The 27,846-nt window shown below is 46.7% G+C and overlaps 1 protein-coding gene across 2 annotated transcripts in view; it reads right to left on the bottom strand.

Annotated features, from left to right (window-relative positions):
• The window catches only part of LOC135400359 (uncharacterized), a 51,274-nt gene extending 23,680 nt beyond the window's left edge, over window positions 1–27,594 (bottom strand). The window contains exons 1-16 of one of the 2 annotated variants that reach the window (XM_064632195.1): window positions 27,447–27,594; window positions 25,739–25,760; window positions 22,002–22,031; window positions 20,784–20,813; window positions 19,920–19,949; window positions 15,654–15,788; window positions 14,411–14,437; window positions 14,319–14,339; window positions 9,814–9,852; window positions 9,728–9,740; window positions 7,676–7,711; window positions 6,610–6,704; window positions 4,396–4,452; window positions 1,504–1,557; window positions 1,242–1,388; window positions 252–896 (exon numbers count right to left, since the gene is read on the bottom strand). In XM_064632195.1, the coding sequence (XP_064488265.1) occupies window positions 252–896; window positions 1,242–1,388; window positions 1,504–1,557; window positions 4,396–4,452; window positions 6,610–6,704; window positions 7,676–7,711; window positions 9,728–9,740; window positions 9,814–9,852; window positions 14,319–14,339; window positions 14,411–14,437; window positions 15,654–15,788; window positions 19,920–19,949; window positions 20,784–20,813; window positions 22,002–22,031; window positions 25,739–25,754 (1,375 nt within the window). In that variant the 5' untranslated portion in view covers window positions 25,755–25,760; window positions 27,447–27,594. The remainder of the gene's footprint in view (window positions 1–251; window positions 897–1,241; window positions 1,389–1,503; window positions 1,558–4,395; window positions 4,453–6,609; window positions 6,705–7,675; window positions 7,712–9,727; window positions 9,741–9,813; window positions 9,853–14,318; window positions 14,340–14,410; window positions 14,438–15,653; window positions 15,789–19,919; window positions 19,950–20,783; window positions 20,814–22,001; window positions 22,032–25,738; window positions 25,761–27,446) is intronic. The other variant, XM_064632196.1, reaches the window with a different exon arrangement.
• Between the last annotated feature and the right edge of the window lie 252 nt (window positions 27,595–27,846).

Raw genomic sequence — 27,846 nt, 5'->3', positions numbered from 1 at the left:
TTTAGCATGAAAGCATGTTTCATGAAATGAACACACAATGTTGCGTTGCAGTGAGGCTTAAAGGGCTATATAGCTTTATCAATGTGTGCTGAACCGTTCGTTTTGTTCGTGGTTTCATGCAGCAATTTTAGCTGAAGCATGTCCCCCGCGGCACGCGTAGGTTATGGCAAGGGGGCTTCCTGTTGTTCCAATAAACACGTGGGGTCCCTGAAGGATCACTGCTCGAGAGGAATGTACTTCGACTTGCTTACGTGGTCGCGGCGTCGTGGTTGTGGTGGTGGTCGTTGTGGTGGTGGTCGTTGTAGTGGTGGTAGTTGTAGTGGTGGTCGTCGTAGTGGTGGTCGTCGTAGTGGTGGTCGTTGTAGTGGTGGTCGTTGTAGTGGTCGTTGTAGTGGTCGTTGTTGTAGTGGTTGTTGTAGTGGTTGTACTGGTGGTTGTCGTACTCGTCGTGGTTGTGCTAGTTGTGGTTGTGGAAGTCGTGGTGGTCGTGGTTGTAGACGTTGTGGTCGTGGAAGTCGTGGTCGACGTGGTGGTCGTGGTCGTTGTTGTGGTCGTGGTCGTTGTCGTGGTCGTTGTCGTGGTCGATGTCGTGGTCGATGTCGTGGTCGATGTGGTGGTCGATGTGGTGGTCGATGTGGTGGTAGTGGTTGTTGTCGTTGAGGTGGTCGTAGTCGTTGTTGTGGTGGATGTAGTGGTCGTGGTTGTTGAGGTCGTTGTGGTGGTGGATGTTGTGGTGGTTGAGGTTGTGGTGGTTGAAGTTGTGGTGGTTGACGTTGTGGTTGAGCTTGTGGTGGTTGTGGTGGTCGTTGTGGTGGTGGTAGATGAGGAAGTCGTCGTTGGCGTCGTCGTTGTTGGCGTCGTCGTCGTTGGCGTCGTCGCTGGTATCGCCGTCGGTACTGCACGGAATGCGTGAAGGGATATTGAATATATTCAGTAGAAAGTATAGTATACTCATAAAACAAAACTTCACCAAAAACACGCTGATGGCCGGCCACAGAACGACACCGTTGTCACACATGATTTCTGGAAAGCGCAGGGCGTACGCCCATTGGTCACATTCAACATAGGTGTGTAAATGCGCCTCTCGTTTTTGACGAATCAAGGCAAGACAACGGTGCCGTTCGAGATGATGGCTAGCTGGAAACGTGTAGTGGGGCGAATTTCAGTTTCAAGAGTATACCAGCACTACAAACAGTCTACGTGCTCAGCACACCATGTTCCACAAGTACCTACACACTTACATGATGAAGGAAGTAGAGTCGTAGGAGTCGTAGGAGGCAGAGTTGTAGGCAGAGTTGTAGGCAGCGTTGTAGGCAGTGTTGTAGGCAGCGTTGTAGGCGGAGTCCTTTTTGTCCGCGGAGTAGTCGGCTTCACTGTTTTGGGGGTCGCTGCAATAAAATGCTAGCTACATATCTGTGTTTCGTGGCGTTAATCGAGCGTATTTAAAAATAATTCAGTGTGTACGTTCAAGACCAGGTCTGACTTGCGTATGTGAGTACATACTTGGGAGAGGAACTGTAGCAGGAGGGAGACCCGGCCCTGAGGGTACAGCTGGATCTGGAAAATGTTTCTCACAGTTAAATATTCTATTTACGAGCCTCTATGCACAACATTTTCAACATCTAGAATTGTTACGTGCATGGCATAACCCTTTCATGCAACACACATTGGCGTGCTTGGAGGGGTCGCATCTGTTGCGAAACTACAATAATTTAAAGAACATTACGAACATTCCGGGGCCAGCGGTTACGCGGGGAAGTTCCCAAAGCGTGCATTGCTAAAAATATATAGCGTACCTGTAACACACAACTGTGTCATGCAAAAAAAAAAAAAAAATGTAGTGGCTATGCAAAGCATCGGATTTTGCTATCATCGGATCAATGGATAATCGGATTTTGCAGTCGGCTGGATTGAGGCAATCCTCTCGGCAGGATTGAGGCAACAGTATGTCAGTGCAGTCTTTTATAAAGGCAGGCTGTCCGTCACAAAACGCGGTCTCCCGACTCGCGAATCTCTTGCCGAACAGTAAACTAGGAGGAGGAGGGAGGAGGAGTGTCGTTGGGAGTGTCGTCTGCCTGCCTGATTAGGCGGCTTGTTTCTCGGGAAGGGAAAGGTGGTGGAGAGGAGGAGAGGAAAGGGTGAAATGGAAGACCGAGCGGAATCCGCTCGGGGGGAGGATAGCTGCGTCCATGGGCCGACTTCAGGGGAACTGTGCCGGCATACGCCTATTACACATCTGAGGGAAACCCAGGAAAAACCCCAGACGGCACAGCCGGCCCGCGGATTCGAACCGCGGACCTCCCAGTCTCCAAGCGCACGCGTTACCGCTGCGCCACCGGAGCTGGTAGTAAACTAGAAACATCTGTGTTCACCCCAAGAACACACGCGGTCCTCAGGATGTCCTCAAAGTGTCATCACGTCCTCGTCCGTGATGGGATGAACGGAGGAGGTCCACAGGCTGTCACCATAGGAGCTTCCAGTGATTGTCATTTGTGTACATCCTGCGGCCGTCAACCGGAGGACAAGCACAGGAGAAGTAAATTATTTTAATACTGCGTTGGTGCATTTTAATAGCTGCTAGAGCTAGCCAGTAATCAACTTCCCGATTTATTTCTCATTGCCCAATACAATCAAAAAAGGAGTGCTCATGCATAAATTAAAAAAAAACGAAGAAAAATATAAAATAAAAAGACATATAGGGGCGCAAATACTGATCGTCGGATTTTAAAGGAATCCGTCCATGTGCAGAGTTTGACGTGCACTAAAATACAGTTTGCTAGACCTTTCACTGCGGTCTTGTTGCATGAGTGTCCGCAAAGGGTCCCTGGCAGGAGGTTGCGCGGAGCATTTTATTTCCGAAGAGACAAAAAATAATAGCGTTTCACTGCTCAAGCTTCACTTACGATGCATGCATCAAACCAAAGCAGTAAGAAACACGGACACTATCTTGATAGCGATTTAATACTCCAAGGAATTTCCCACTTCATTGTTGGTTATGTGCGAAATCAAGTTAAACTTATATACCTCACCCTTTGTTTTGACTGAGATGCGAAGAGGACTCCCGAATCTGGTGAAGTTCGGAAGACAAGCATTAACTTGTATCTGTTCTGTCTTGGAAAGGAAATGCTGCTGCATCATATACCTTTCTAAGTGGTTTCGCAAGGACCTAGGGGCCTTTTATATACATCTCTTTTTTTTTTTTTTGCCTTTTAGACTGTGACACTCATTGTTCGTGAGGAGAAATACGCTGAACGAAATACACATAAGAAACCACGAATGGTAGCTGGTGACCGAGGTTGAAAATATATAAAAAAACACACACACGCTGACTGGGTGCTGCAAATGTGCCCTCACTTCCCAAAATAAATAATTCACTAAGGCATCTGCTTGCTCCCAGAACTGTACTAGCCTCGTCATTTGGTAGCTCCCATAGGAGGTCCTGAGGATATGACGGGGAGTCTCACTTTGTCACATTTCTAACAAATTGAGGACCTGGTAGGGAAGTCCTGGGGATGTTATCCCTGTCCGCTGATGACTTTCCTCGGACGTACCCAGGAGGTCATTGTGTTCTTGGGGCAGTGGCATCGGAGAGCAACCAACCTTGCGACGCCGTTGGTTGAGCGATTGGGAGTCTGGCCGGCAACGCCAATTACGTCACCGGAAGAGGCGATGCAGGGAAAATCAGTCTCAACCGGACGCTGGTTTCGAATAAGATGTTTTTGATGTTTTATGAAAAAAAAAAAAAAAGAAAGACGAATTTTGCGAACTTTCGGTGCTTTGTTCTTGGAAGGCATCTCCTAGTGTATATCACATCACTTTATCATTTTAGAATTCTGCATTCCTCGCGGACACCACCTTTAACGGGGAAAGGTCTGGAATGTTTGCATACGAGACTAGACTCCCAGTCACGTCTGTCACGTGCGGATCTGAACCCGGTTTTTTTAATACGTACAGTTTAATGTTTATCGAATAATAAGAAAGCATGAACTAGGGCACAAAGGAAAAAAAAAAGAAAAGGCACGATATGAAGGTTCCAGTCATTTTTCCAATTATTCCAAATGAACTCCAATAGTCCTCCAATACCTACTGTCATTGTTTTTCTATGACATATGTACTTTGAGAAATGCCTAAGACGTCTGGACTTGCAACTTTCATGAAATCCAAGGTAAATCACCTTAGAAGAGTACCCTATGGCGTTGCTTTCCTATTTCACTAAGACGGGAACAAGGCAAGGATCACAATATATGCCACATCAGTGTGTAGAATCAACCGTCGATCCAAATTATTGTTATTATGAATAAGAAATCAAGAAAGGTGCTTTTCGTTTCTTAGTAGGCATTCCCGACGGATGTTAGTTCACTACCTAATCAATTGGACAACTCTTAACCTACTTACATAGTGGGAAGTCGTTTTCGCCGTCAGCCGTGGACTTGTCCTCATCATCTTTCTTCCCTTCAAGATGAACGGAAACACGTTAACACAACCTTGTAGACTGTAGATGTGCTGTAGGCTAGCTCTACAAGGACAGCTCTAGAGAAATCTACTGGAAGAGTGACGAAATTTGGTATGAGACCATATTCTGCTGAGCGCTATAAAGACGAGGACGTAAGAAAGGAACACATGAACACAGGAATACACAGCGCATGTGTTGTGTTCCTTTCTTATGTCCTCGTCTTTATAGCGCTCAGCAGAAACATGGTCTAGAGAAATCGTTTGCTTCGAAGGCCACCCGATGTTTCCGCTCCAGGGTCGTCTTGAACACCCCCTTTGTACACCCCCGAGCAATGCTCAGACCAGTGGTGCACTGGTCTGTGCATTGCTCGGATTGCGGGACGCCAACTCTTTCGATTGAAGCTCGATTGAAGTAAGAGTGCGTGGGATTTCGTTGGAACCGTTGCCTGCTACCTCTGTAGCAGAGACACGAAACTACGGACATGGAGGTGAGATTTCTAGGGAGACCGACCGAGTGGCGTCACGCCGAGACATGTGGAAAGTTCTCCAGTCACCATTTGTCCAGGCAAACAATGGCCTTTCACAAACCATCGCTCGCACAATGAATGGTGTTGTATGTATTGGCGCCGTGTTGCGCAACGTTCGAACCTAGACATTGCTGTAACAAATGGTGGCTCCCAGCGTCAGTTTTCATTGGTGTAGTGCACAGCATGACATGCAACATCTGACGTCCCTTCTCTCACATCCAGAGGGAGGTCCCTTCCTTTGGTGCTCTTTCGAGAGTGCTGACAAGAACGTAACACCAAATTCAGAAACGCGTCATCGAAGACGATGCTCATGACAATTGCCGTCACAAAGTACCCACTGTCGTCCTAGGCAGGTCAGACGGTATGTATAGCAGCATCTGACGTGCCATCGTAAGAAAAAGTAGTCGAAGATGATGCGTTCGGATTGCTCACATCTTATCGCTCGACCACTTTTCCGCGCCCTCGCAGACAGTCCGGCGAAAGGAGGCTGAAACCACACGTTGATAGTAAACAAAGTGAGAGGTAACGTGTACACTCTTAAAAATGAACTTCACCGCATAGCACGCTCCTAGCCAACCATAATCTCGAATGATATCGTTATCTGCCCTGATTTGTTGAAAACGGTAGGCGTACGCCTTTTTTGTGACAATTATGAACAGCATAAGTGTCACAAAAAAGGCGTACGCCTCCCGTTTTCAAAAAATAACCGCAGATAACGATATCATTTGAGATTATGGTTGGCTAGGAGCGTGCTATGCAGTGAAGTTCATTTTTAAGAGTGTACCAGGAAGGACAGGCACGGCTTATCGCATCCAGCTTCCACCGAGATCATGCTTACCCTCCTCCGCATTTCTACTTATCCTTGTGTGGGCTTGGGTTTGCAACCTCCATTCGTCGGACGGATGGCGAGGGCGCGCAAGTGGTAGAGCGCTAGGTTATGGGCGCTCCCAAATGCATGATGTTTGATAATCTTTTCTAATTCGTAATTTTTACGAACCAGAAGCGATACCCCTAGAACCAGAATCAGAAGCGATAACCCTATCATTTTTGGCAACGGTTGACACACAGCGTGCTATGCGGTAGGAGGAGGAGTGTAGGATTACCGCTTCTGAGTCGAGGAGAAAGGGGAAGTACGCCTTTTTGTAGCGATTTGGATATACGGTATAATTGGCAGTGATTGGCGCACTATGTGCTATGCGGTGAAGTTGTTTTTAAAGTGTACTACACTCTTAGAAATGAACTTCGCCGCATAGCACGCTCCTAGCCAACCATAATCTCGAATGATATCGTTATCTGTCCTGATTTGTTGAAAATGGAGGCGTACGCCTTTTTTTGTGACATTTATGCTGTTCATAATTGTCACAAAATAGGCGTACGCCTACCGTTTTCAACAAATCAGGGCAGATAGCGATATCATTCGAGATGATGGTTGGCTAGGAGCGTGCTATGCGGTGAAGTTGATTTTTAAGAGTGTAGAATTCGCCATTAGCGACTGAGTGGGACGTGTAGCAGATATTTCAAGCCCCCACAGTGGCCACAAAATGCATCATACATATTGGAGATCGAATGTATGCTAATCTCAGTAACGCCATCTTATATACCATGCAAGGCTTCCTGATGTTTAACTCACCGAACAGCTTGGGGATGACGAAGACCACAAGTAAGGCACTCACAAAGAGGAGCAGAAGAAGTGCCAGAAGCAATACCAGCTTCATTTTTTTGGACCTGCGTATGTATGCTAAACTCTTACTATATTATTTCCACGAAGTGGTGGTGTAAATAGCAGATTAGAGGAACAGACTTCGGATAGTTCTCGACGGTGTTCATGCAGCCCTTTTCTGTGAATTCTTTTGCCTCGTATAGTACATTATTCGTGATCTACTATTTTCACATTACTTCACCTCCTATGCCCAACAAAGAAAATTTATCCGCATCTAGCACTGCTGCGAACACAGCCTCACAGCATGACTTCTGACTTGGGAGATGGGGGGAGGGGGGGTTGCTTGACTCGTGCCTTTTTATGTCAGTTAACACATATGCAATACAAAACGACGTAGGGGAAAGAGGGGCAAGATGAGACAGTAATTTACATATGATATTTCTGTAGCCACGAAAGAAAACTAGCCACGGGCACATTCTCAGCGGTCCAGAGCTTCTGATCAGAACAGACGTAGCCGGTTCTAAAATAAACGCAGAACAAGAAATTCAAAAATGTAGATTGTCTCATCTTGCCCCAACCCTCGGGGCAAGACGAGACATCGCGTGGGGCTAGATGAGACACGGCACCTACACGGCCCCTCGAGGCCCCAGACCGCTATAAAACCACACAGAACCCGGTGTTATTTCCCTCCACCGTCCTTTGCAAACAAAGCACCGCCAGTCTGATGTGTATCTGGTCGCTCGCTTTTGAGCGAGCTTCTGATTTGTTGGAAATATCCTAGGAAATTTTGCTGTAAAATCCTAGGCAATATGCCAAAAAAGGAATAGGAAAGGAAAAAGAATAAAGCCACGTAATTGTTGACTTATCAGCTTCTAAATTACATTGAATTTAATTTGCATTACATTTAAATTACATTAAGTTGTCGCGTCTTGCCCCGTGCATATCGCCTGATTTTTCAGGATAACCGGATAACCAAGAGTGCCCATATTTTGCATATATCTAGATGAATGAATAATGAAATAGGATGTGTACTTACATTGACTGAATAAGCCCGAGACACACTGCAGTACAGCTGACAAGAAAAAGGGCTACAGAAAATCGCGCATTTTTCACGGGTCTTCACATTCCAGGCAGAAGTAACCGATTTTTTTTTTTCTCTTCAACACAAACACCAATCCGGACAACTCTCACGTGCAGTAAAGCGGACATGCAGAGTAAAGCAAAGGTATAAGTAAAAGTTTCGAGGGCACGGCGCAACACGTCTGTGAGACAGGCGGCGTCAAGCAAACAAATGTCGAATCTTGCCCCGTGTCTCATCTTGCCCCACTTTGCCCTACGCTTCCCATTTTCGGTTGGTTTCGACCGAAAAACCGAAAGAGTACCTGTGCGCTGTTTGTTACCCACACAGGGCGAAGTGTCTGACAAAAGAAGAAGTGATTAGCTTGACAGCTTGCCAGTGCAGCGGAAGGTTTGACGTGCGCGTTGGTACACTTCAGATTTACTACATAGTCAGATTTACTAGCCCGCCACGTTTGACGGTTAAATGTGGTTGCGCTAGGGTACGCTGATCACAGACAGGTCCTGACTAAAGACTTGAGCCAATTGGGACTATTGGATTGGATTGGATTGAGTGTTGAAAGTAAGGGTGGGACCAATCCAGAAATTTCCGATACCGAATCCGAGGAAGGTTCTCCGAATTTCGAGCTTTCGAATCCGAGAGCCACAAAAGAAAAAAAGTGTTTTGAAGCAGAATTTGATCTCTTCATTAAATAAAACTTTAGAGCAAACATACCCGTATACTTCTTCCTAAATGTAATTGAACTCTTGAGCCTGAATTCTTTCCGTGAAACTGAGAAACAATCAAAAGCAAAACCTTGTTACTTTAGGCTTGAAATGAGACTTCCTGCTTCAGTCCAATGTAAGCAACCAATCAAGAAAACATCCAGCGACCAATCAGGCTTGGTGGATTCGAAAGATTCGATTCGCCGTTGTGGGCACAGTGATTCAAATTCCCGAATCTCGAATGCCTGCCTAGGATTCGCGGATTCGGTTGGCCCATCCCTAATTAAAAGGAGCACGGAAGGTAGGAAGGTACACTCTTAAAAATGAACTTCATCGCATTGCACGCTACCAGCCAACAATCATCTCGAATGATATCGTTATCTGCCCTAATTTGTTGAAAACGGGAGGCGTACGCCTTTTTTGTGACAATTATGAACAGCATAAGTGTCACAAAAAAGGCGTACGCCTCCCGTTTTCAATAAATCAGGACAGATAACGATATCATTCCAGATGATTGTTGGCTAGGAGCGTGCTATGCGGTGAAGTTCATTTCTAAGAGTGTAGCACGGAGCACGGGAACATTTTAATCACCTTACATGAACATACGCCCAGAAAATGGCACAATTTCCTTTGGAAGCGCCCATTTCACGAGAAAATCAATGTACATAGATTACGGCGCCGCAGATACTTCTATCCATTGTTACGCTATTTCAAGAATTGTAGCATCCAATCAGACGCCAACGCGGAGGTATACGTGACGTTCTACTCTATACACTCTTAAAAATGAACTGCACCACATAGCACGCTCCTAGCCAACAATCATCCCGAATGACCTCGTTCTCGCCCCTGATTTGTTGAAAACGGCAGGTGGAGCCTATTTTGTAGCCATAATACCGTACATAATGGCTACGTAATAGCCTCCACCTCCCGACGATGGTTGGCTAGCAGCGTGCTATATGTGAAGATACGGACCTATCAGATTCATCTATACAAAAGGTATCACAGCCAACAAGTTAAAATCGCCGTTTGGAGCCGACACAGTCTGCGGGCTAGCTTGGTTGAGTTCACGCGTGAACACCAGTTCCTTTTGTATTGCTGTCACGTCTTGTCGCAGAACGAATGATATATCATTCATTCTGGGACAATATTTTTTTTTTCATTTTAGTGCCTCTTCAGACATTCCAATTTGCTTACGTGAACCGCGGGAGATTAAACGACCGGATGTTCTGGCGGCTCCCTTTCCATCATTTAGTTACCTCGACTGATCGCTGATTGGCTATGTTCCTTTACGCGTACGTATACTTACGAGTCGTTTTCGTCTACAAGAAACGAACAACAATGCACACCATTCGAATAACCCAATGACAGAGGGATGGCAAAGCGCTATCTCACCTTTATCGCTTTGGCCTGTAACCGACGACCCGGGGTAACCTACGTGAAAACACGGGCAGGTAAGGTAAGTTTGCGTATAACTTGAAAGCACTGTTTGCGTTTGTGCTGGCGTTATGAACTCAAGCGGTAGCCAACCTAACAGTACTTTGGGCCTGCAGTCCTTGTTCTGGACATAAGCCCGTAACACTTGCAAAACGCCACTGACAGGAGCGAATGGTGACGGTGGTCCACTAGTGGTCCAGATCCGGCCATGCGGTCTGATCTAGCCAGCTAAATATAATTGGCCGCACTCGGTAGGATTTGGCTATCTCGTATATCAATGTCAATGGCGATATCACATCATATCCGATATCATATGTCAATCATCACAGTGACGTTCCGACATTCGTTGCTAGATTGAGCAGCAAAATGCAACTGCACCCAGCTAGCGGCTGTTCAGTAGCGCTTTGTTCCAGTTCCATGGCTGCAGAACGTGAGTCATGCTGAACAAAGCATTAGCGTAAGCACGGCTTTCCATTTTTTTTTGGAAGATAGGTGCTGCACCCGACGTGCAGACAGTTCTAAACCCGGTTTCTGAACCAGTCGCACCGACGCAACACCACCTGCTCCTAAAAAGAATGAGAAACTGCAGACCTTGTCTGCTACGGAGAGTTTCCCACACTCTTAAAAATGAACTTCACCGCATAGCACGCTCCTAGCCAACCGTAATCTCGAGTGATATCGTTATCTGCCCTGATTTGTTGAAAACGGGAGGCGTACGCCTTTTTTGTGACACTTATGCTGTTCATAATTGTCACAGAAAAGGCGTATACGCCTCCCGTTCTCAATCAATCAGGGCAGGTAACGATATCATTTGAGATGTTGTTTGGCTAGGAGCGTGCTGTGCGGTGAAGTTCATTTTTAAGAGTGCAGTCTGTGGTTGCAAGGCGGTGGTATGATTTCTTCCGTTTCTTCGCGCTTTGTTTGTAGTAATAATTCTTAAGGGGGCACTGGGAGGTTCTCGTTCCTGATAGCGTTAACTGCGCAAAATACTCTCAATAATGCCAGAAAAATTGTTTCAGCACATGGAACGGAGAGGTGATAAATGCACTACAGGATATAGTGATCGCATTTCCGCTAAGTTCACCTACGTTGTTCATCCGGAACATTTTAGCGTTGCGACAGAGGTACAGATGGAGGGGTACGAAAGAGCGGTGGTGAGCGTACGTATTGCAAGGACGTAAAGAACGAGGGTTTGCCGAGGCTGACAGACACATATGCCGCAAACGTTGTTTGAATTAATAGCTTACTACAGCGTTAACTATGCGAACAACAAGCATGACATGTTGCTTGGTGTCACAAGTAAACACCCCATCTTGAATTATACGTTCGCCTTTATCACCACCACCAACACCAACATGCTCTCCGCAATCTTGTCTACTCTTCTGCATCCTTACATTGCACGGCCGGGATAAGTCGTGCAAGAAAATGGAGAACTAATGCAGAATTAGGTCAGCACTTCAGGACGTGCAGTGCGAATGCGTGACAAGAAGAACGCCAGAGTGTTGCACTCCTTGCACTATTTCAGGAGTCGCAGGTAGAAAGAACGCCGCTTATAGAATCGTACGACATCGGATTTTATTGGCTGTAGCCATAGCCGCAGCCGTGCAGGCTACTGACAGGGCTTCATTGCACAGTGTTTACCGGCTTCCCAGCGCTACAGGCGACTCCAAAACGGGTGGTGTGTTGTTACAACGCCTCTTATTTGGAACAGGATCTGTATCGATGAAATTATAAAGGGAACTGTACTTTAAAGGGACAGTCTGGAGCTGTCGACTGATTTCGATATTAGAAGTGTGTATGGGCTAAGTTCACGCGTAGATTCCCAAACAGCCTTGTTGTCTTAAAACGAGCGTCATAGTCACTTACGGTATCGGTACTATACGGTGACCGAAGCATGACGTATACTGCACTTTGCTGTGCGTCAAACCTCGGACGCCGGGCAGAGGCTCTGCCGCAAAACCGTCCCGATGTTAATTTTTGAAGTGAAAAACGTCAGTTGACGGAAAGTCAGAGTGCCTTTGGTAGGGCTGGATCCCAAACCTCAGGTTAGGTTTGCTACCAATTACACTACGCCGACATCGCGGTCCGCTGCTTCCAGATGACTTTGGGTGTCGGTGTTTGTCATAACTGTTATTCCGCACAACTTACATTAATTCCCGGCTCGATGCTAAACTGGACATAGCTGAAGGTGGAGAAAGGACAACACGACACACACACCTCAAGAGGTTAGGAACAGATGTCACGCAGGGGAACGGGAATTGACGCGGGAGGTCGTGACGAATCACAGGGAGGCGATGCATCTACCACGCAGCACGTCATCTTAAAAGAGAACTTCACCGCATAGCACACTCTTAGCCAACCACCATTCTGAGTGACATCGTTCTGCTCCCCCATTTGTATTGGACGTAAGCTTTCCACAAATCAGGAACCAGGAATCAGGATTACGGCATCATTCTGTGCAACGTCTTCACGACACCATGCTTTGCGGTGAAGGTCTGTTTTAACAGAGCATAGAACATCCAGCTGAAGAGTGGTTCACCACAAAGCACGCTCTTATAGGCAACTCATTCCCAATGATGCCCGTCCTCATTCCTGACTGGTTGAAAATGAGAGGAGGTGTCTTCATACGAGCGGTCATTGAAGCCAACGATGATTGAACTAAATCCCCTCATCTTGCAAAGGTAGCGATGCTCTTTGTTCCTTCCGACGAGCTCAGTGATACGTCGACGTTAGAACGTTGCAGGGGGGGGGGTAGGGGGGCGTCGACAGAGGCAGTGCAGAGGTTGTTGTCTCTACCTTTCGTCATATAGGAGCCTTCCATTGGAGCAGAGCCCTTTATAGGGAGAGGTTTGCCATTCTATGATCTTTTGCCGCTTCCTGGGTGGAGCTTATTTTGACGTCAGAGTCGTCGTTGCGCCGCCCAAAAGGCCTGAATCCAACCGGAATCCCCTTATCAACCATCTGGTGCGCGCCATTTTGATGCTGTCCGCCAGCTGGTTGACAACCTTGTGGTCGCGATGAATGTAATCTACAGGAATAGTCGGCTCATGACCCACAACCGCCTGTAACAAAGGGGGCTTGAGTTCAAGAGCGAAAGGCTTTCGAAGCACCGTGGAAGGACGAAGTACGCACGTGTGTTAAATTCTAGCATCAATATGGCATCGGCGACCGGCTGACGACGGGACAATAGAGCATGGCGAGGGAGGTGGTTCATTTGTGACGTTACGTGACGCACTTCAAGTTAGGCTCCTGCGAATGGCCAAACAAACGGCTCTGCATTGGAGTTGTGCGTAGCACCACCTAGCGTGCAACGTGTCAGCTTCTCAAAGAACGTTGGATTCAACAGGTTGACAGTGACAGACTAGGTGGCGCTACGCATGTTCTACGGTCATTATATAATCAGGAAACAGATCGATATCGCTCGGAATGGGGGTTAATAGCAGAAGGGCAAGGGCGCAGGCGAGCTAGTACACAGTTACAATGGCGATTGCCCATTCCTGTCTCTCCCCTACACGAAGCACTGACAAGGTTTGCACAACATTAGCCAGGAAAAGAAGCATGCATTGGCTTCACATTCGAGCACATGATATTTCATAGTGCACTAATGTTCCAGACTACAAAATTCAGCAGAGGTATTCTTAGTTCTGCGTACCTTCACTGCTGTCATCTACACTCTAAAAAGAGAACTTCACCGTATAGCGGCGAAGTTCTGTGTGCGCCAACCATTGTCACGAATTATAGTGTTATCGCTGGTGATTGGAAGACAGAGCGGGGCGTACGCCTTTTTGTGGCTATATATCCAGACTGCCACAAAAAGGCGTACGCCCCCCTCGATCATCAAATCAGAAGCGACAACCCTATCATTCGTGACAACGGTTGGCGCACAACGTGCTATGCGGTGAAGTATGACGAACATAATGAAAACCGAAGCTCTAAACCCCGTATTTTTAAGTTTTACATTCTACAATTAAAAACCTGCGTTTCCGTCTGGGGGAAGGCGCCCGGGGCGGTGACCCTTCTAGTCCCATCCCCGGTTCGACTCTACTCTGCATAAATTTCGCGTAACGAGACACGTAGCGTAGTCGTGTCAGCTCCAGAGTGTTCCTCTAGGCCGACAAAACAATTTTTATGAGCGACGCCACAGCAATCGGTCTGTGGATTGCTTTTGCCCACCTGAGGATTCTTTAATGTGCGATGAAAGCTCACCACACGGCACCCCGTATTTAACGTCCCTCGCGGAAGACTGCGTGTCTAAGCAACTTGTACCCTGCCACGAAGTTGCTGGCGTCCTCGGCTGGGTTCGAACCCACGATCTCGGGATCAGAAGGCGACCGCGCTAACGACTGAGCCACCGAGGTCGAAACTAATTTTTGCTCTGTCACTTTCAAGTAGACAGATCCCAATAGCGTTTCCATCCTTTTAATGCACTCTCGAAACGTACGTATACACATACAACGTCCTACCTTGCAGTAATCCTTCAGACTCTGCAAAAAGAAGAAACATGGATGTCACCTCAATTGCCGCATGACTAGCGATGTGTCCCACGTATACTTACGCTGTCCATACTGATCGGTGCTCCAACCTGGAAAACCCGTTGAAACAACGTCAGAAACTCACAAGTGAAGGTGTACGATAGATTGTACCTTGATAACCTTACTCGTCGTAGCCCGCCAAAAACAAGTATTAACCCCAGAATACAACAACAACATTAACCCCAGAATAAAATTGTTGAACCCCAGAAATGGGCATACAAAAATGACTAACATACGTATTCTAATGTTCGTCATTTGAGGTGCAACAACAACTCCGGGTTACTGTTGTACAGTCGTGTTCAACTTACGAAGGAAAGGAAATCTAGTCCGTCATCTACACACGCCATTGGAGATAAGGCAGAATACGCTGCACAAGTGCGTCTCTGCGCATGAGAGGAGGCAGTGAGAGGGAAGAGGGATGGCGCCGCCATAGCCAATGGGGCTTCCCGAGTGGAGTAACCGGGAGAGGAGATATGCGCAGAACGCTCGGTTACTTGCAGAACGTATAGCGCGTCTGGAGAAATACTGCAGCGCCACCTCGGGGAGGGCCAACGCCACTTGGATACAGAAGGCCTGCTTATTGCCTCCTCTCCCTCCTTCGCTACGTTAGTCAGAATTAGTCTGCTATTGCGATTCGCCGTTCTGCGAATTCAGGAGCTCCGAAACGATTGCAGCTAACTTAAAACCTGCAGACATGAATTTGTAGACAAAAAGTGCAACGTGTTTTCCAGAAAAATCCATGGCTACGACCGCCGAAAGCTTTTTAGTGATTGGTCACCGCAGTTGAAAACACGATCCTGATTGGCTCACTATTAATTGTTACGTCACATCGACGAGTGAGCAGACTTTATCTAGGTGGTGTTGAGAGGGCTCACGTATAGTCATGCGGCTAGTCTTAACAGCCAATAAGAAAGCAGAGTGTGATGAATTACATTAGCTTGCGGATGAAGGAGAGCGACTACTCTGTGCCCAGTCATCCTATCTGCGGAGCAGTAATATTTTGAGCGCTCACGGACTAGATTTTTAGAACACGACTATAGATACTACGACGTCATATATCATAACAGTAGCATCACATACACAATATCGTATCGTTAAGAAAACCCGCACCAGTTTATCCATTTGCGACACAATGATGGACACGGCTGCTGAAGCCCTCCCTCATAATCATGGGCATTAGGAAGCACGTTCAATACCACCTTGCAAGCTGCAACTGACCCCCATAGAATATCTATAAACTGGTTTAGGGATGTTCAGAAAGCTTGCCTGTGCCATACTGATCCGTTCCGTAATAGCCGGTGCCGTACTGTTCTGTGCCGTACTGGGTGCCGCCGAACTGTTCTGTGCCGTACTGGGTACCGCCGAACTGTTCTGTGCCGTAGACTTCCGTGCCATAATTGCCTGAAATGAACCACCATTTCCCTCATGCAGTGATACCGATTCCGATCTTAGAATTAACTGAATACTGCTGAAAGTGGTGGGAAACGTCACGACTAACGCTCTGGAGGAAAGTGCGTCCTGGGAAGACTTCTAGGGGAACTTCGCCACGTATAGCAGACCCGTAGCCAGCCACCGTTCAGAATAATTTTCGTTCTGCGTCCCGATTTCTTCAAAACAGGGGCAAGCGACTATAGGACGACATGCATAATGTGTGCCAGATAGGCGCGCCTCCTCCCATTCTCAACAAATCAGGACACAGAATGTCATCATTCGGAATGATGATTGGCTCTTTGAAGAGTACTGTTGCCGAACGCCTGCATCTTTCACCCTAAAGACATTCATCACCATTTCACCAAATTCATCACCACATTCATCACGAAAGAAAGGGTAAAGTGTCACTCTAAAAACAAGGCACGGTGAAGGTCAACAATTGCACAGAATCAGAGTTATCACGTCCGATCTGTGCAAAGCGTGAGGTGCACGCTTTAATGCAATAAATAGCATTACTACAAATGTGTCACAAAATGTCTTACGCCTTCTTTTTTTAGCCCATCAGGAGGCAAATTATGCCCTGCCAAAACAGAACTTCACCACAAGCCTCCCTTCCACACTTCACCGCATTGCACGCTGTGCGCCAATCATTATCACGAAGATACTGTTTCTTATTCGAGGACAAAATGTTACGTACGCCTTTCTGTGTCAATTATCCCCCTCAACGCCCCTCTCTTCGAATCAGGGAATGGTTGGCGCACGGTTTGCACTCCCGATTTGCGGAAAGCGCGGGGGCGCACGCAGTTTTAGGGTCAATTAACGTAAGTGTCCCCAAAAAGTTGTACGCCTCCCATTTATAAGCATCAGGCGGCAGAAAGACGTCATTCTGTATGATGGTTGGCTACACTCTTAAAAATGAACTTCACCACATAGCACGCTCCTAGCCAACGATCATCCCGAATGACAACGTTCTCGACCCTGATTTGCTGAAAACAGGAGGCGGAGCCTATTTTGTGCCGTGCATAATGGCACAAAATAGACTCCTCCTCCCGTTTTCAGGGGCGAGAACGTTGTCATTCGGGATGATGGTTGGCTAGGAGCGTGCTATGTGGTGAAGTTCATTTTTAAGAGTGTAGGAGCGTGTTACGTGGTGAGAGCCTTAAGAACCAAATTCTGCTGAGTGCATATAGGGCCCTCAGTTTTCGGGTTTTATTTTTTGTGAAAATCGGGGGGTAAATATCAGGTTGAAAATCAGGACCTGCGAAACAGGGTAAAATCGGGTGATATACTGAGAAGTGATGTATTTTCGGGTGAAAAAAAAATACTTTTATATGTTGAAATTAATTAATAATTGGGGGTTTACGTCGCGAGACAACTGAGATCATGAGCGACGCCACAGCGGTTGGTCTGTGGAGTGTTGAAATTAAGTGAAAGACAATTTATTAAGAGACTGGTAGATAATTCACTGTATAACCACTAAGGCTTGCACTGGCCCTGTGTATAAAAAGAATAAGTTTCATGTTCAGTAAAGCATCATCCATCGATGAGCGTTGAGAGCATGCTCGCGCTCACGTTGGTATGCCTTGTATATCGTTGGCTGTTGCTGCATCCTCTTTACTACTCCGCGTACTTTGCTGATACAAGGTACTCCCTACAAGATTTGAAAGTTGGCTTCACCTAGCACTTCCATGTATTGAGTGCAAACCCACTTCAAGGAACGCCGAGCGTTGCTTAACTGCGTTTTTTCACTGTTTAGCATGATTTTTTCCTGATTCCTTTACTTTTTTTTGTAACAGCACAAGAAAGGGTCTCGTCGACGTCCACGGAAAACACTAACAGTACAAAAATGCAACACTGCAGTTTTCAACTTACTTATTGACACAAGCTTTCATGTGGCAGACTACATTTCTTTGGATATGAAAAACACAGAGCATTTTTGGTACGAAACCAAGGTATTACTTTGGTTGGCATTGCCATTCAGCAAGGCGGCTTTACCTCATTATTGAAACGGATTTTGAGGGACAAGGGAAGCTGTCATGGCCCCATTAATCTAACTTATCACTAAACTAACCAAGTTGATGATGTCTTAAGTTAGTTTAGTGAAGTTAGGTTAGATTAATAGGGCCATGGCCGCTTCGATAATGAAGTTGGGAGTGCGAGGCAAGCTGCCACAGCCGCACTAACCTAACCTAATATATCACTAAACAAAGTGTATGACGTCATAGGTTAAAGATAGCTTTCCCGTAACACAAATATCGAATCGAAATGAATCGAAAAGTTCCGCTAAATCTACAAACGTACAACACTAAGCATTCGTTGAAGTGGGCTTGATCGCAATACACGGAAGTGTTAGGGGAAGCCAACTTTGAAATGGTGACTCCTACCAAAGGAACATTTTTCACGCTAGAAATCGGACCTGCATGCAAGCGTCCACAAATCCAAACCCGACGTGTTGTGTTTACTTCACCAGCAAGACGCGGCGCGGTCGGGGGCAAGTCGGGAGCGGTCGCGCGATTGCCGTAGTTTGCGCGTGTGCAGTTCAAGTCCTTGGTTTCCACTTTCGCAAGCCTGGTTTACGGGTTTTATCGGGTTAAACCCGAACTATTTTGATGTAAATCGGGGGGTAATTGAGGGCCCTAAGTGCATATGTAGCGCACATAAATGCACAGTGGAATTTATATGTTAGTCACACGGCAAACTTCATGCATTAAAGGAGCAGTCTAGCGGCACACGACTTTGTTTCTGTTTTTGGTCGGTATGAGATATCAGGCGGCCGGAAACAGTTTTCCCACAATTAGTGCAACCGTAGCGAAATTGGAACGCCTGGAATAGCTCCCTGAACCTGCCGTACGCGAAACATCCTCCTTCGCCTTCACGATAGACACCTTGGGCCTAGGATCACATGATCGAGATGAGCAACACCGCGCAGGCCGAAGCGTCTGCTACCGCTTCGGAGACGCCATGCGTTCTCTGGCTGCATGATGCACGAAACGGAGGATTTGAAGGCTGTCAAGGCTGGATGGACCACGATTTTTGGGGACCGCAGACACCACGGGAAGAACGAGTGGTGCAGCCCGAAATTAACTGTACACTTGTACAAATAACTCATGTACATTGAAACTCCAGTGCTTCCCGACAGTGTGCAGCTCCTGACCATTTTCACCGCACAGTTGGTTCAGTGGCTAACAGGTGGCGCCACGATACCGCCGTCATCGCTTGCTTTCTGCTACTTGCTTTCTGACATTGCACACAAGCCACGGATATATTACTCTTGTGATTGCAACCTTATTGTGTCAGGCAGCATATATGCTTTGTTTTTTTAGAAAACGTGATATAAATCATATAGAGGATAGAAGTCAACAAGAAACCGCTCGAAATGTTCGTAGCAGACGGTTTTTCCTACCAACGAATGAGGGAGCTCTACCACAAACGTCACACTTAGCCTGGGTGATTTGAGAGAGTGGGTGGGCGATTTTGCAAACTAATTGCGCCGCGGTGAAACAACTTTGGACAAAAACATTTTGGGCGAATGCTTCTCACATACTGCTTCACAAGATGACAGCTGTTTTTGGCCATGATGGATAACAATTTAATGCTCCTTTAAGCGGAATGGCATTTACTTCACCTCCTAACCAACCATCATCTCGAATGACATCGTTCTCTCCCCGGATTTGTCGAAAACAGGTGGCGTACGCCTTTTCTGTTACAATTATGTTCAGCATAATTGCCACAAAATGGCCTACTGTTTTCAACAAATCAGGGAAGAGAACGATATGATGGTTGGTTAGTAGGTGAAGTAAACCCATCAAAATGAGTTCCACCACGTAGCACGCTCCTAGCCAACCATCACCCGGAATGACATGGTTCATTTTTAAGCGCGTAAATGCCATTCGTTTAATACATCAAATTTTGCCGTAGGGAGAGGGTATTAGCCTATTTCCCTAGTTTTCTTCACATCATAACACGTACACTCCAAGACGCTACTGAATTCTCGTGTCATATCTGATGACTCCGACCCACTATCTCATATGAACTGAACTACGGCGCAAATCAGCACTGAATTTATTACACAGCCGGTTTTATTAATATTGAGGTACTTACCGGCATCGTACTGCTGCGCTCCGTAATTTCCTGAAAAGAACGGTTCATTATGTACACTATACACTACTACAGGGGCTTGTTCAGCAGGAGCATGAAGGGTACACAACTGCACAAAATGCACGACTGGAGCGCCTCATGTTGGTTTCAATACCGCGGGTAAGAAAATCTGCTTCTCCCGTCCGCCTCTTTGCGATGTGACGTCATCCGCTCAGGAGCAGGGGTGGAGAGTAATCATCATATGTTGTATTACCATAATACTTCCTAGGAATCAGTATTATAGCAGCAATACGTGATACTTTGATTCGGTGGTACACTCTTAAAACTGAACTTCACCACATAGCACGCTCCTAGCCAACCATCATCCCGAGTGACATCGTTCTCTCCCCTGATTTGTTGAAAACGGGAGGAGTACGCCTTTTTGTGACACTTATGCAGAAATGTTAATTGTCACAAAAAGGCGTACGCCTCCCGTTTTCAACAAATCAGGGGAGAGAACGATGTCACTCGGGATGATGGTTGGCTAGGAGCGTGCTATGTGGTGAAGTTCATTTTTAAGAGTGTACACTCTTAAAAATGAACTTCACCGCATAGCACGCTCCTAGCCAACCATAATCTCGAATGATATCGTTATCTGCCCTGATTTGTTGAAAACGGGAGGCGTACGCCTTTTTGTAACAATTATGAACAGCATAAGTGTCACAAAAAAGGCGTACGCCTCCCGTTTTCAACAAATCAGGGCTGATAAAACGATATCATTCGAGATGATAGTTGGCTAGGAGCGTGCTACGCGGTGAAGTTCATTTTTAAGAGTATACTTCCCATCACTGGAACCACCGTATGGACGTACTATGTTGACGTACTTACCAGCGTCGTACTGCTCCGCTCCGTAATTTCCTGAAAGGAACATTTCATTACGTACACTATCTGATGATCTATAGACTTAAAGGAGGCTCGTTCACGTCATACAGGAGCATTGAAGGGTACGAACAAACGTATGTCCAGAGGAGTAGAGATTGGTATTTCAGAGCCTTGCGATACACTAATGAAACAAGGGAACAGGTGCAGGCTAACTGGTGCATGAAGGCCGAGAGAAGACCGAGACACTTGCGTGTGTCGTCTTCTGTGTCCGTGTCTCACGGTCATCTTGGGATACACATTCGCACAAAAAGCACGACTAGAGAGCCCTATGTTGGTTTTAATCCTGCGCGCAACTTCACCGCATAGCACGCTGTGCGCCAACCATTGCCACGAATGATAGGGTTATCGCTTCCGATTCAAAGATATGGAGGGTTACGCATTTTCTGTAGCAATTTTGGATATATGAAAATTGATGATATGATATATGAAAACAAAAAGGCGTACGTCCTCTCCCCCTCTGTCTTCCCAACACAAGCGATAACCCTATCATTCGTGGCAGTGACTGGCGTGCAGCGTGCTATGCGGTGAAGTTCTGTTTTTAGACTGCGGGTGATTAAATCTGCTTCTCTCGGCTGCCTGTTTGCGATGTCACGTCACCCGCACACATGCAGGGGTGCTCATATGTGCTCATATGTTGTATTATAATACTAATACATAATACTTCCCCAGAAATCATAATACATTCATACTAATACATACATAATGCATACACGTATGACATCACGACAAACAAGTCCGTCTATATCATGCGCTTCAGGAGAAAGCCTATTTGAACAGACCTCCAGGAACCTTGAGCTACCAATTTCACAGCTGCTTATTCAGATTAAATACCATGTATGCGGAATAAACGGGTTTACAGTTTGCAACATTGATTTTTTTTTTCTGGAAACGAAAATGCCCACCAGAAGCGGAACCGGTTAAAACCGGTATGAACCGTTATTTTTTTGCTTCGAAGCAGAACCTAAAACCGTTTCGGTTCGACAACCCTGGTTTGTAGATAGCGCAGAGCGTCGATTTTCACGAATAAATATCGCGAGAGATTGAGGAATCGTGAGAGAGAGGTCGAGGGATATTTAGAGAGGTCCAGCGGCTAAACAGCCAACCGTCTTTTGCGACATTCGGCACTGTAAGGCACAATCTAGTATTATGTAGAAATAGTCTTACCTGTAGCATACTGTTCAGTTGCCCATGCATCTGTGTGAAGAATACGAACACAACTTAATACATGAAAACACTACAAACGCTTAATCGACACTTGCGTAGACGCTCAGCGGAACTCAGAAATGTGGCATATTCCACCACGATTCATCGTTCGGGACTTGAATGAGAGTCCCCAGCCACATAATGTTAAAACCTTTCTCAAAAACGTGTCACTACGCGCTAAATTATATATTCATAAATTCTTATCATTGGGCTCCATGTACTTCACGTTGGATATTGGAAAAGTATTTTTATACCGTGTGACGAAGTATCGTAAAACTACTTTTGCGTTTTCCGAAGTAATGCGCCCAATCGGTCTGGCCACATTGCTTCTCCAATGTCGCTTCCCGTCTCCTAACCCATAGACCTCTAACTACAAACCAAGCTAGCGAAGAAGAGCACCCCAGCAAGTGAGCAGCTATGATGGATGCGGTATGCATAACGTATTACGAACGGCGTCCGTGCAACGTTCTCACATGTAGCAGCATAAGGTTTAAGCAGTACAATACCCGTTGCTTAGGAAATAGGAAGTAATTCAACCACATTCCACAGATTACCACATTCACACAAAACAAACGTACTGCTTGCGACACGGTTGTCTGGAATCGCTTGTCAGCAGTTCCGCAGCCCATATTTTCGTGGTTGCCCTCAGGAATGTTGTTCTTATATTTATTTAAAGAAAACCCATATGCTGCATGTGTTTATCAGTCAAAATAAATGATCTTGTAGCGCCTGGAGATTTGAGATAGGATAAACCACAGGGTGCTAATTTCAGACGACCATGTCGCAAGCTGGACTTCGCGCTCGGCACGGCACACGGAGCCCAGCTGAAGGGATTAAGACTTGGATTTGATTGGATACCAGGGTGCCGAAGCCGACTGGCATTCACGCTTGGAAAGGCTGTGGCCGAATCCATCATGTCGATGATGGCGCCTGCGTGACTTCGACGCTGGGTATTTCCTCAGTACAGGTCATTTCCTCTGCCCCATTACTCATGACGTCACAATGACGTCATCTAATCCCTAACCCACAAAATTCTGCAGCTTCTTTGGAAAATTTGTGGAGTAATGTTCGTTGGCGACGTTTATATTTTGTGTACAGAGTCTGTGCGCGAAGTTGATTTGTAACATGAAATAATTTAAATAACTTTTTAGTCCGCGGAGCGACAATTTCATTATTTCGTAATATTCTGGTTAAGCCTTCCTGGCATACCCACTATGCGCACGTGGAAGCCGTAAATGCAGAGATGCGGCGCAAAATGTAAACAATATTTATGTCGATTGACAGGAAAGCGGTACTGCGTCCGGTGGAGTCCAGAATCTTCTGGAAGTTGAGAACCTCACGGCAACGAGGCACCTGACGCATCATTCAAAGTACACTGCACGCATCGCAAGACACCGTATTCTGCGAGCATCTACTGATAAAACAGTACACAGTGGCGCACAAACAAACAAAAAAGTGCAATTTAAGGGACATTACAACTGCACCACTAATTCGTACCTCGTGACTGCAAAATTTTATACCTTTCGAAAATGTGTAGCACTTTATGCGTTAGTGAAGCTCTAAAATTTAAGCCTTCCACCCGGTATGTAAATGTGCACCTGCGTGCCAGGGTAGCTGCTGACGTTGCATGCGTTGTGTGTAAACATAACCACAAATGCAGTAACCATAACAATTTTGCGCTCGCTGAGGGCTACGCTTCCATTGCAGGATTTCAAAACGCGATAGCACTTCAACGCAATATTGAGGCCTGCGCGTAGCCACGTCGCGTCATTTGGTTGGAGATCGAGAGGGGCTCCCTCACTCTCGCAGTGTCTGAAGCCCCCCTTAGGACCCCCCCCCCCCAGTTTGTTTCTGTATCGCGCCTCCTTGCCTAAGAAGAAACGTTTCGCCGTACGCCCTGGCTCATTAAGCAGATTAAGCAGCTTGGCAAGTCTTTACGATAGCCGTTCCGAAGATGTCAAGCCAAGCACCTGCTCCTTTTGAAGCACCACTATTTGATTTGACAGCTTCCTTTATCGTATAGTTTCCGTAGCGCGTCTAGCTTGATGTCGTCCATGTCATCGGGCAACACGGACGCCGCATCGTATAGACAGTGTGGTGCGGAGCATTCGTACTAGTATGGGGCTCGCATATCGGTGCCATTGCTGTGGGAGCTACTAGAGTCACTGAATAGGGAGCAGAGTAGTGACACTGAGCCAAGCCGGAAAGCGAGACCGCCATCTTGGGTCCGGCGCGGCTGCGTCGCCTAGCAATGGGACACCAATCTCCCCCTACTCCGCCGGAGAACAGCGCTCAGTCGAGCCAGCTCGCAACCGAAGAAGCCGGTTTTGGATGGAGGGGACTCAACATGGACGGCGCTTGGAAGGAGAAACCACGGTCCATGTCTAGTTTAGCGGCGCCACTCGATTTCAAACTTCTAATCTACATACCTGGATAGAATTTTGCATGGTGCATCGTAATCCAAAATAATCAAGCGGCGGTCGGTTCCACGAATTCCTCCAGAGATCAGTTTCCCCGGGAAAGTTTCGGCAGCGGCGACCATGTCATCTCTATGCGCCCATTGTTTACCTATGACAGCTTACGCATACCTCGCACTTTTCCCAGCATGCATTTCGCCTGTTCTCTCCAGTGGTTCCCTCCCGCTTGTTGCCAAGAATGCACAATGAAAGCACTAGATCTCGACGGGTATCATTTGTGGTACTCCTACGCATCAGCCATAGAGCTTGGTTTCCCTCACTAAACGAAGTATAGTGAGGTTAGGTTAGGCCAGGTCAGTACATATTATACGCGGGGGGGGGGGGGGTCAGGGGGGCGGCAATTGCGTGAGGAGGAGGCCGACTGTCGTCCGATAGCGGAGTTGCTGTGCGTCTTAGCAACGAACAGGCGAAAGGCATGCTGGGAAGAGTGCGAGGTGTGCGTAAGCTGTCATAGGTAAACAGAGGGCGCATGGAGATGACATGGTCGCCGCTGCCGAAACTTTCCCGGGGAAACTGATCTCTGATCTCTGAATTCGTGGAACCGACCGCCGCTTGATTATTTTGGATTACGATGCACCATGCAAAATTCTATCCAGGTATGTAGATTAGAAGTTTGAAATCGAGTGGCGCCGCTAAACTAGACATGGACCGAAACCACGTGACACGATCGACCCAATCGCGGACACCAAACGGCAGATCCGGCGCGGAAAAGGAATGCGATACTCTGTACCCTTATTTAGTGACTCTACGAGCTACAGACGTGATGGGCGAAAAAGAGGAACGTAAGCCGCGATAATGCCGGAGGTTCCGTGCGACAAAGCTTGCCACCGATACAATCGGCCAGGATGTTAAAAATGCGCATCAAAGGGTACAATGTATTAGCAGGAAGTGAACCCGTTTGCACGCGACACCCGTATTGCAAAGCCACCTCGATACTGAAGGCCTGCTTATTACATCCTCTCCCTACTGCGCTACGTGGATATATGTAGCCAGAATTCGTATGCTACTGCGATTTCCCGTTCTGTGAATTCAAAAACTCTATTTACGATTGCAGCTAACTTAAAACCTGTAGACATGAATCAGTAGACGAACAGTGCAACACGCTTTCCTGAAAATCAGTCATGAGAAAGATATGGGACCAGAAGTGCAAAGATACACCAACCATCATCAAGCCAGTCCCGACTAATTATCACAGTGGACTCGAAGGTGAATTGGCCTTACCGGTAGAGTCTGCCATGGTAATCTGCGCAGAGACAATTGAGATATATTGATGATGACATAATATTGGCATACATAGAAAGCACCATGTAAGACATTGCCCTCATAGTTACGGTAAACACACAGCAACAATAACGACATTGCCCGCAACAACCGCGGTGTCAAAATTATCATACTGTAATATAGGGGTTCATTCACGTGACGTCACCCGTGAGGGAGTGCCACTGTCGCCGGGGGGATTAGGCGGTACGGTCTAGGTCTTAATCTTCCAGATCATTACAGCGTTCACCGTTCATTTGGTGTTTTCAAGTTTATGTACCGTCGGATTGCTGCTTGTACTATACTACAGTAATTCCCATGTTTTCGGAATTAGTACTCTTCTAAAAATCATATGGCACGCTCTCAGAACAGAACCTCACCGCATAGCACGTTGTGCACCAGCCACTGCCACGAATGATAGGGTTATCACTTATTTGAAGAGAGGTGCCTACGCCTTTTTGTAGCAATTATTGTATAGTTTCTACAAAAAGGCGTACGCCCCCTCGCTCTTCGAAACAGAAGCGGTAACCCTCTCATCCGTGGCAATGGTTGGCGGACAACGTGCTATGCGGTGAAGTTCTGTTCTGAGAGTGCAGCTAACGACCTGCGACGGACCCACATCGCGGCGCTATTTTAGTCCTACACTCTCAGAACAGAACTTCACCGCATAGCACGTTGTCCGCCAACCGTTGCCACGAATGATAGTGTAGCCACTTCTGATTCGAAGAGCGAGGGGGGCGAAGTCTTTGTGTAGCAATCTGGATATAGGGTAATTGATGCAAAAAGGCGTAGGCATATCTCTCTCTTCAAATCAGAAGCGATAACCCTGTCATTCGTGGCAGTGGTTTGCGCACAACGTGCTGCGGGGTGAAGTTCTTTTCTGTTCTGTTCACACACTGGTTACAGTCGTGACGCTGCCCGCATAAGTGAGGCCAACAACGGCAAGCCGGTTTTCGTCACCAGCACCTGTTCTGAGAGTGTAGCTAGTCATCGCTATACGGGTGACGCCAATGATGAAACGTTCTAGCGAGACATCACCGGGGCCCTATTCTCGTGAAAGACCTCGACATCGATTGCTTTGTGTCTCGCCTGTCATTGGTCGTTGCGTGAAGTCGTGAAGAACAGAATTGAACGTCACGCGCCCTCAACCGATAGTCGAGTTCTTGATCCTGCAATCTTCGTGATAAAGTATAGATAAAGCATGAAGAGTGCGGGATCAAGTGTGCGACTGTTGGTTGAGGGTGCGTGGTAACTGTTCGATAAACATACTGCAGCGTTACCAAATTTCATTCTTATTGCATTATCGTTCTTAGGTCGATGTGGGAATGGAATATGAAGACTTCCTAATGTACGGCTCGCATCAAACTTGAGCACCACTCTAGCCTGCTAAGCAGGAAGAGAGCAACAGCGCATAGCAGAGAACGCCGTCCATAACGAGGCCCACCCGTCTATACCAGTGAATAGATGACCAAATCACCCTCCGCCGTTATTTCTACTAAGTACCACCATGGTCGACAAGACGGAATGGCGTTCAACTTAACTCTGATGTGAGATGTACGGGCCTTTCAGAACGTATTGTTCCGAATACCGCAAACGTATCGATGAGAGTCCTCCACTCTATGACGTTATAATTTATACGCAAAGCGATAGTAGTAGCACGAAACCCACATACCGTTTTACAAGAGCCAGAAGATAACGTCTGAAGAAGAGAAGTCGCAAGAGGGCTTAGAGCACAAGCAGAGGTTGGAAGATTGGAAGAGGTTGGTCAATGGAATTCTCGGTTGTTCCTCGTGAGGTACGTGGCAGCTTGCAAGCGTCGCGTGACAGTTCCGAAATGTTTCTTTTTCTTCAGCACGAAGTGGTCGAGATATCTAAGGTATGGGCGATAAGATAAGGGCCATTTCCTTTGTGACTGAAGAAGAAGAAGATATGGGTACAGATGATCCATTCTCCGTGGGACGAAGAAGAAGAAGAAGATGCCAGATATGCTGCCACATGCGGTGCAAATATTTGTTTAGCATATACTAGAGTCACTAAATAAGCTACGCTTCAGAGTAACGACACTGAGGCAA

The sequence above is a fragment of the Ornithodoros turicata genome, chromosome 7 (assembly GCF_037126465.1).
Source record: "Ornithodoros turicata isolate Travis chromosome 7, ASM3712646v1, whole genome shotgun sequence".
NCBI lineage: Eukaryota > Metazoa > Arthropoda > Arachnida > Ixodida > Argasidae > Ornithodoros > Ornithodoros turicata.
The sequence above is the reverse complement of the archived record's forward strand: the minus strand, read 5'-3'. Positions and strand labels throughout refer to the sequence as shown.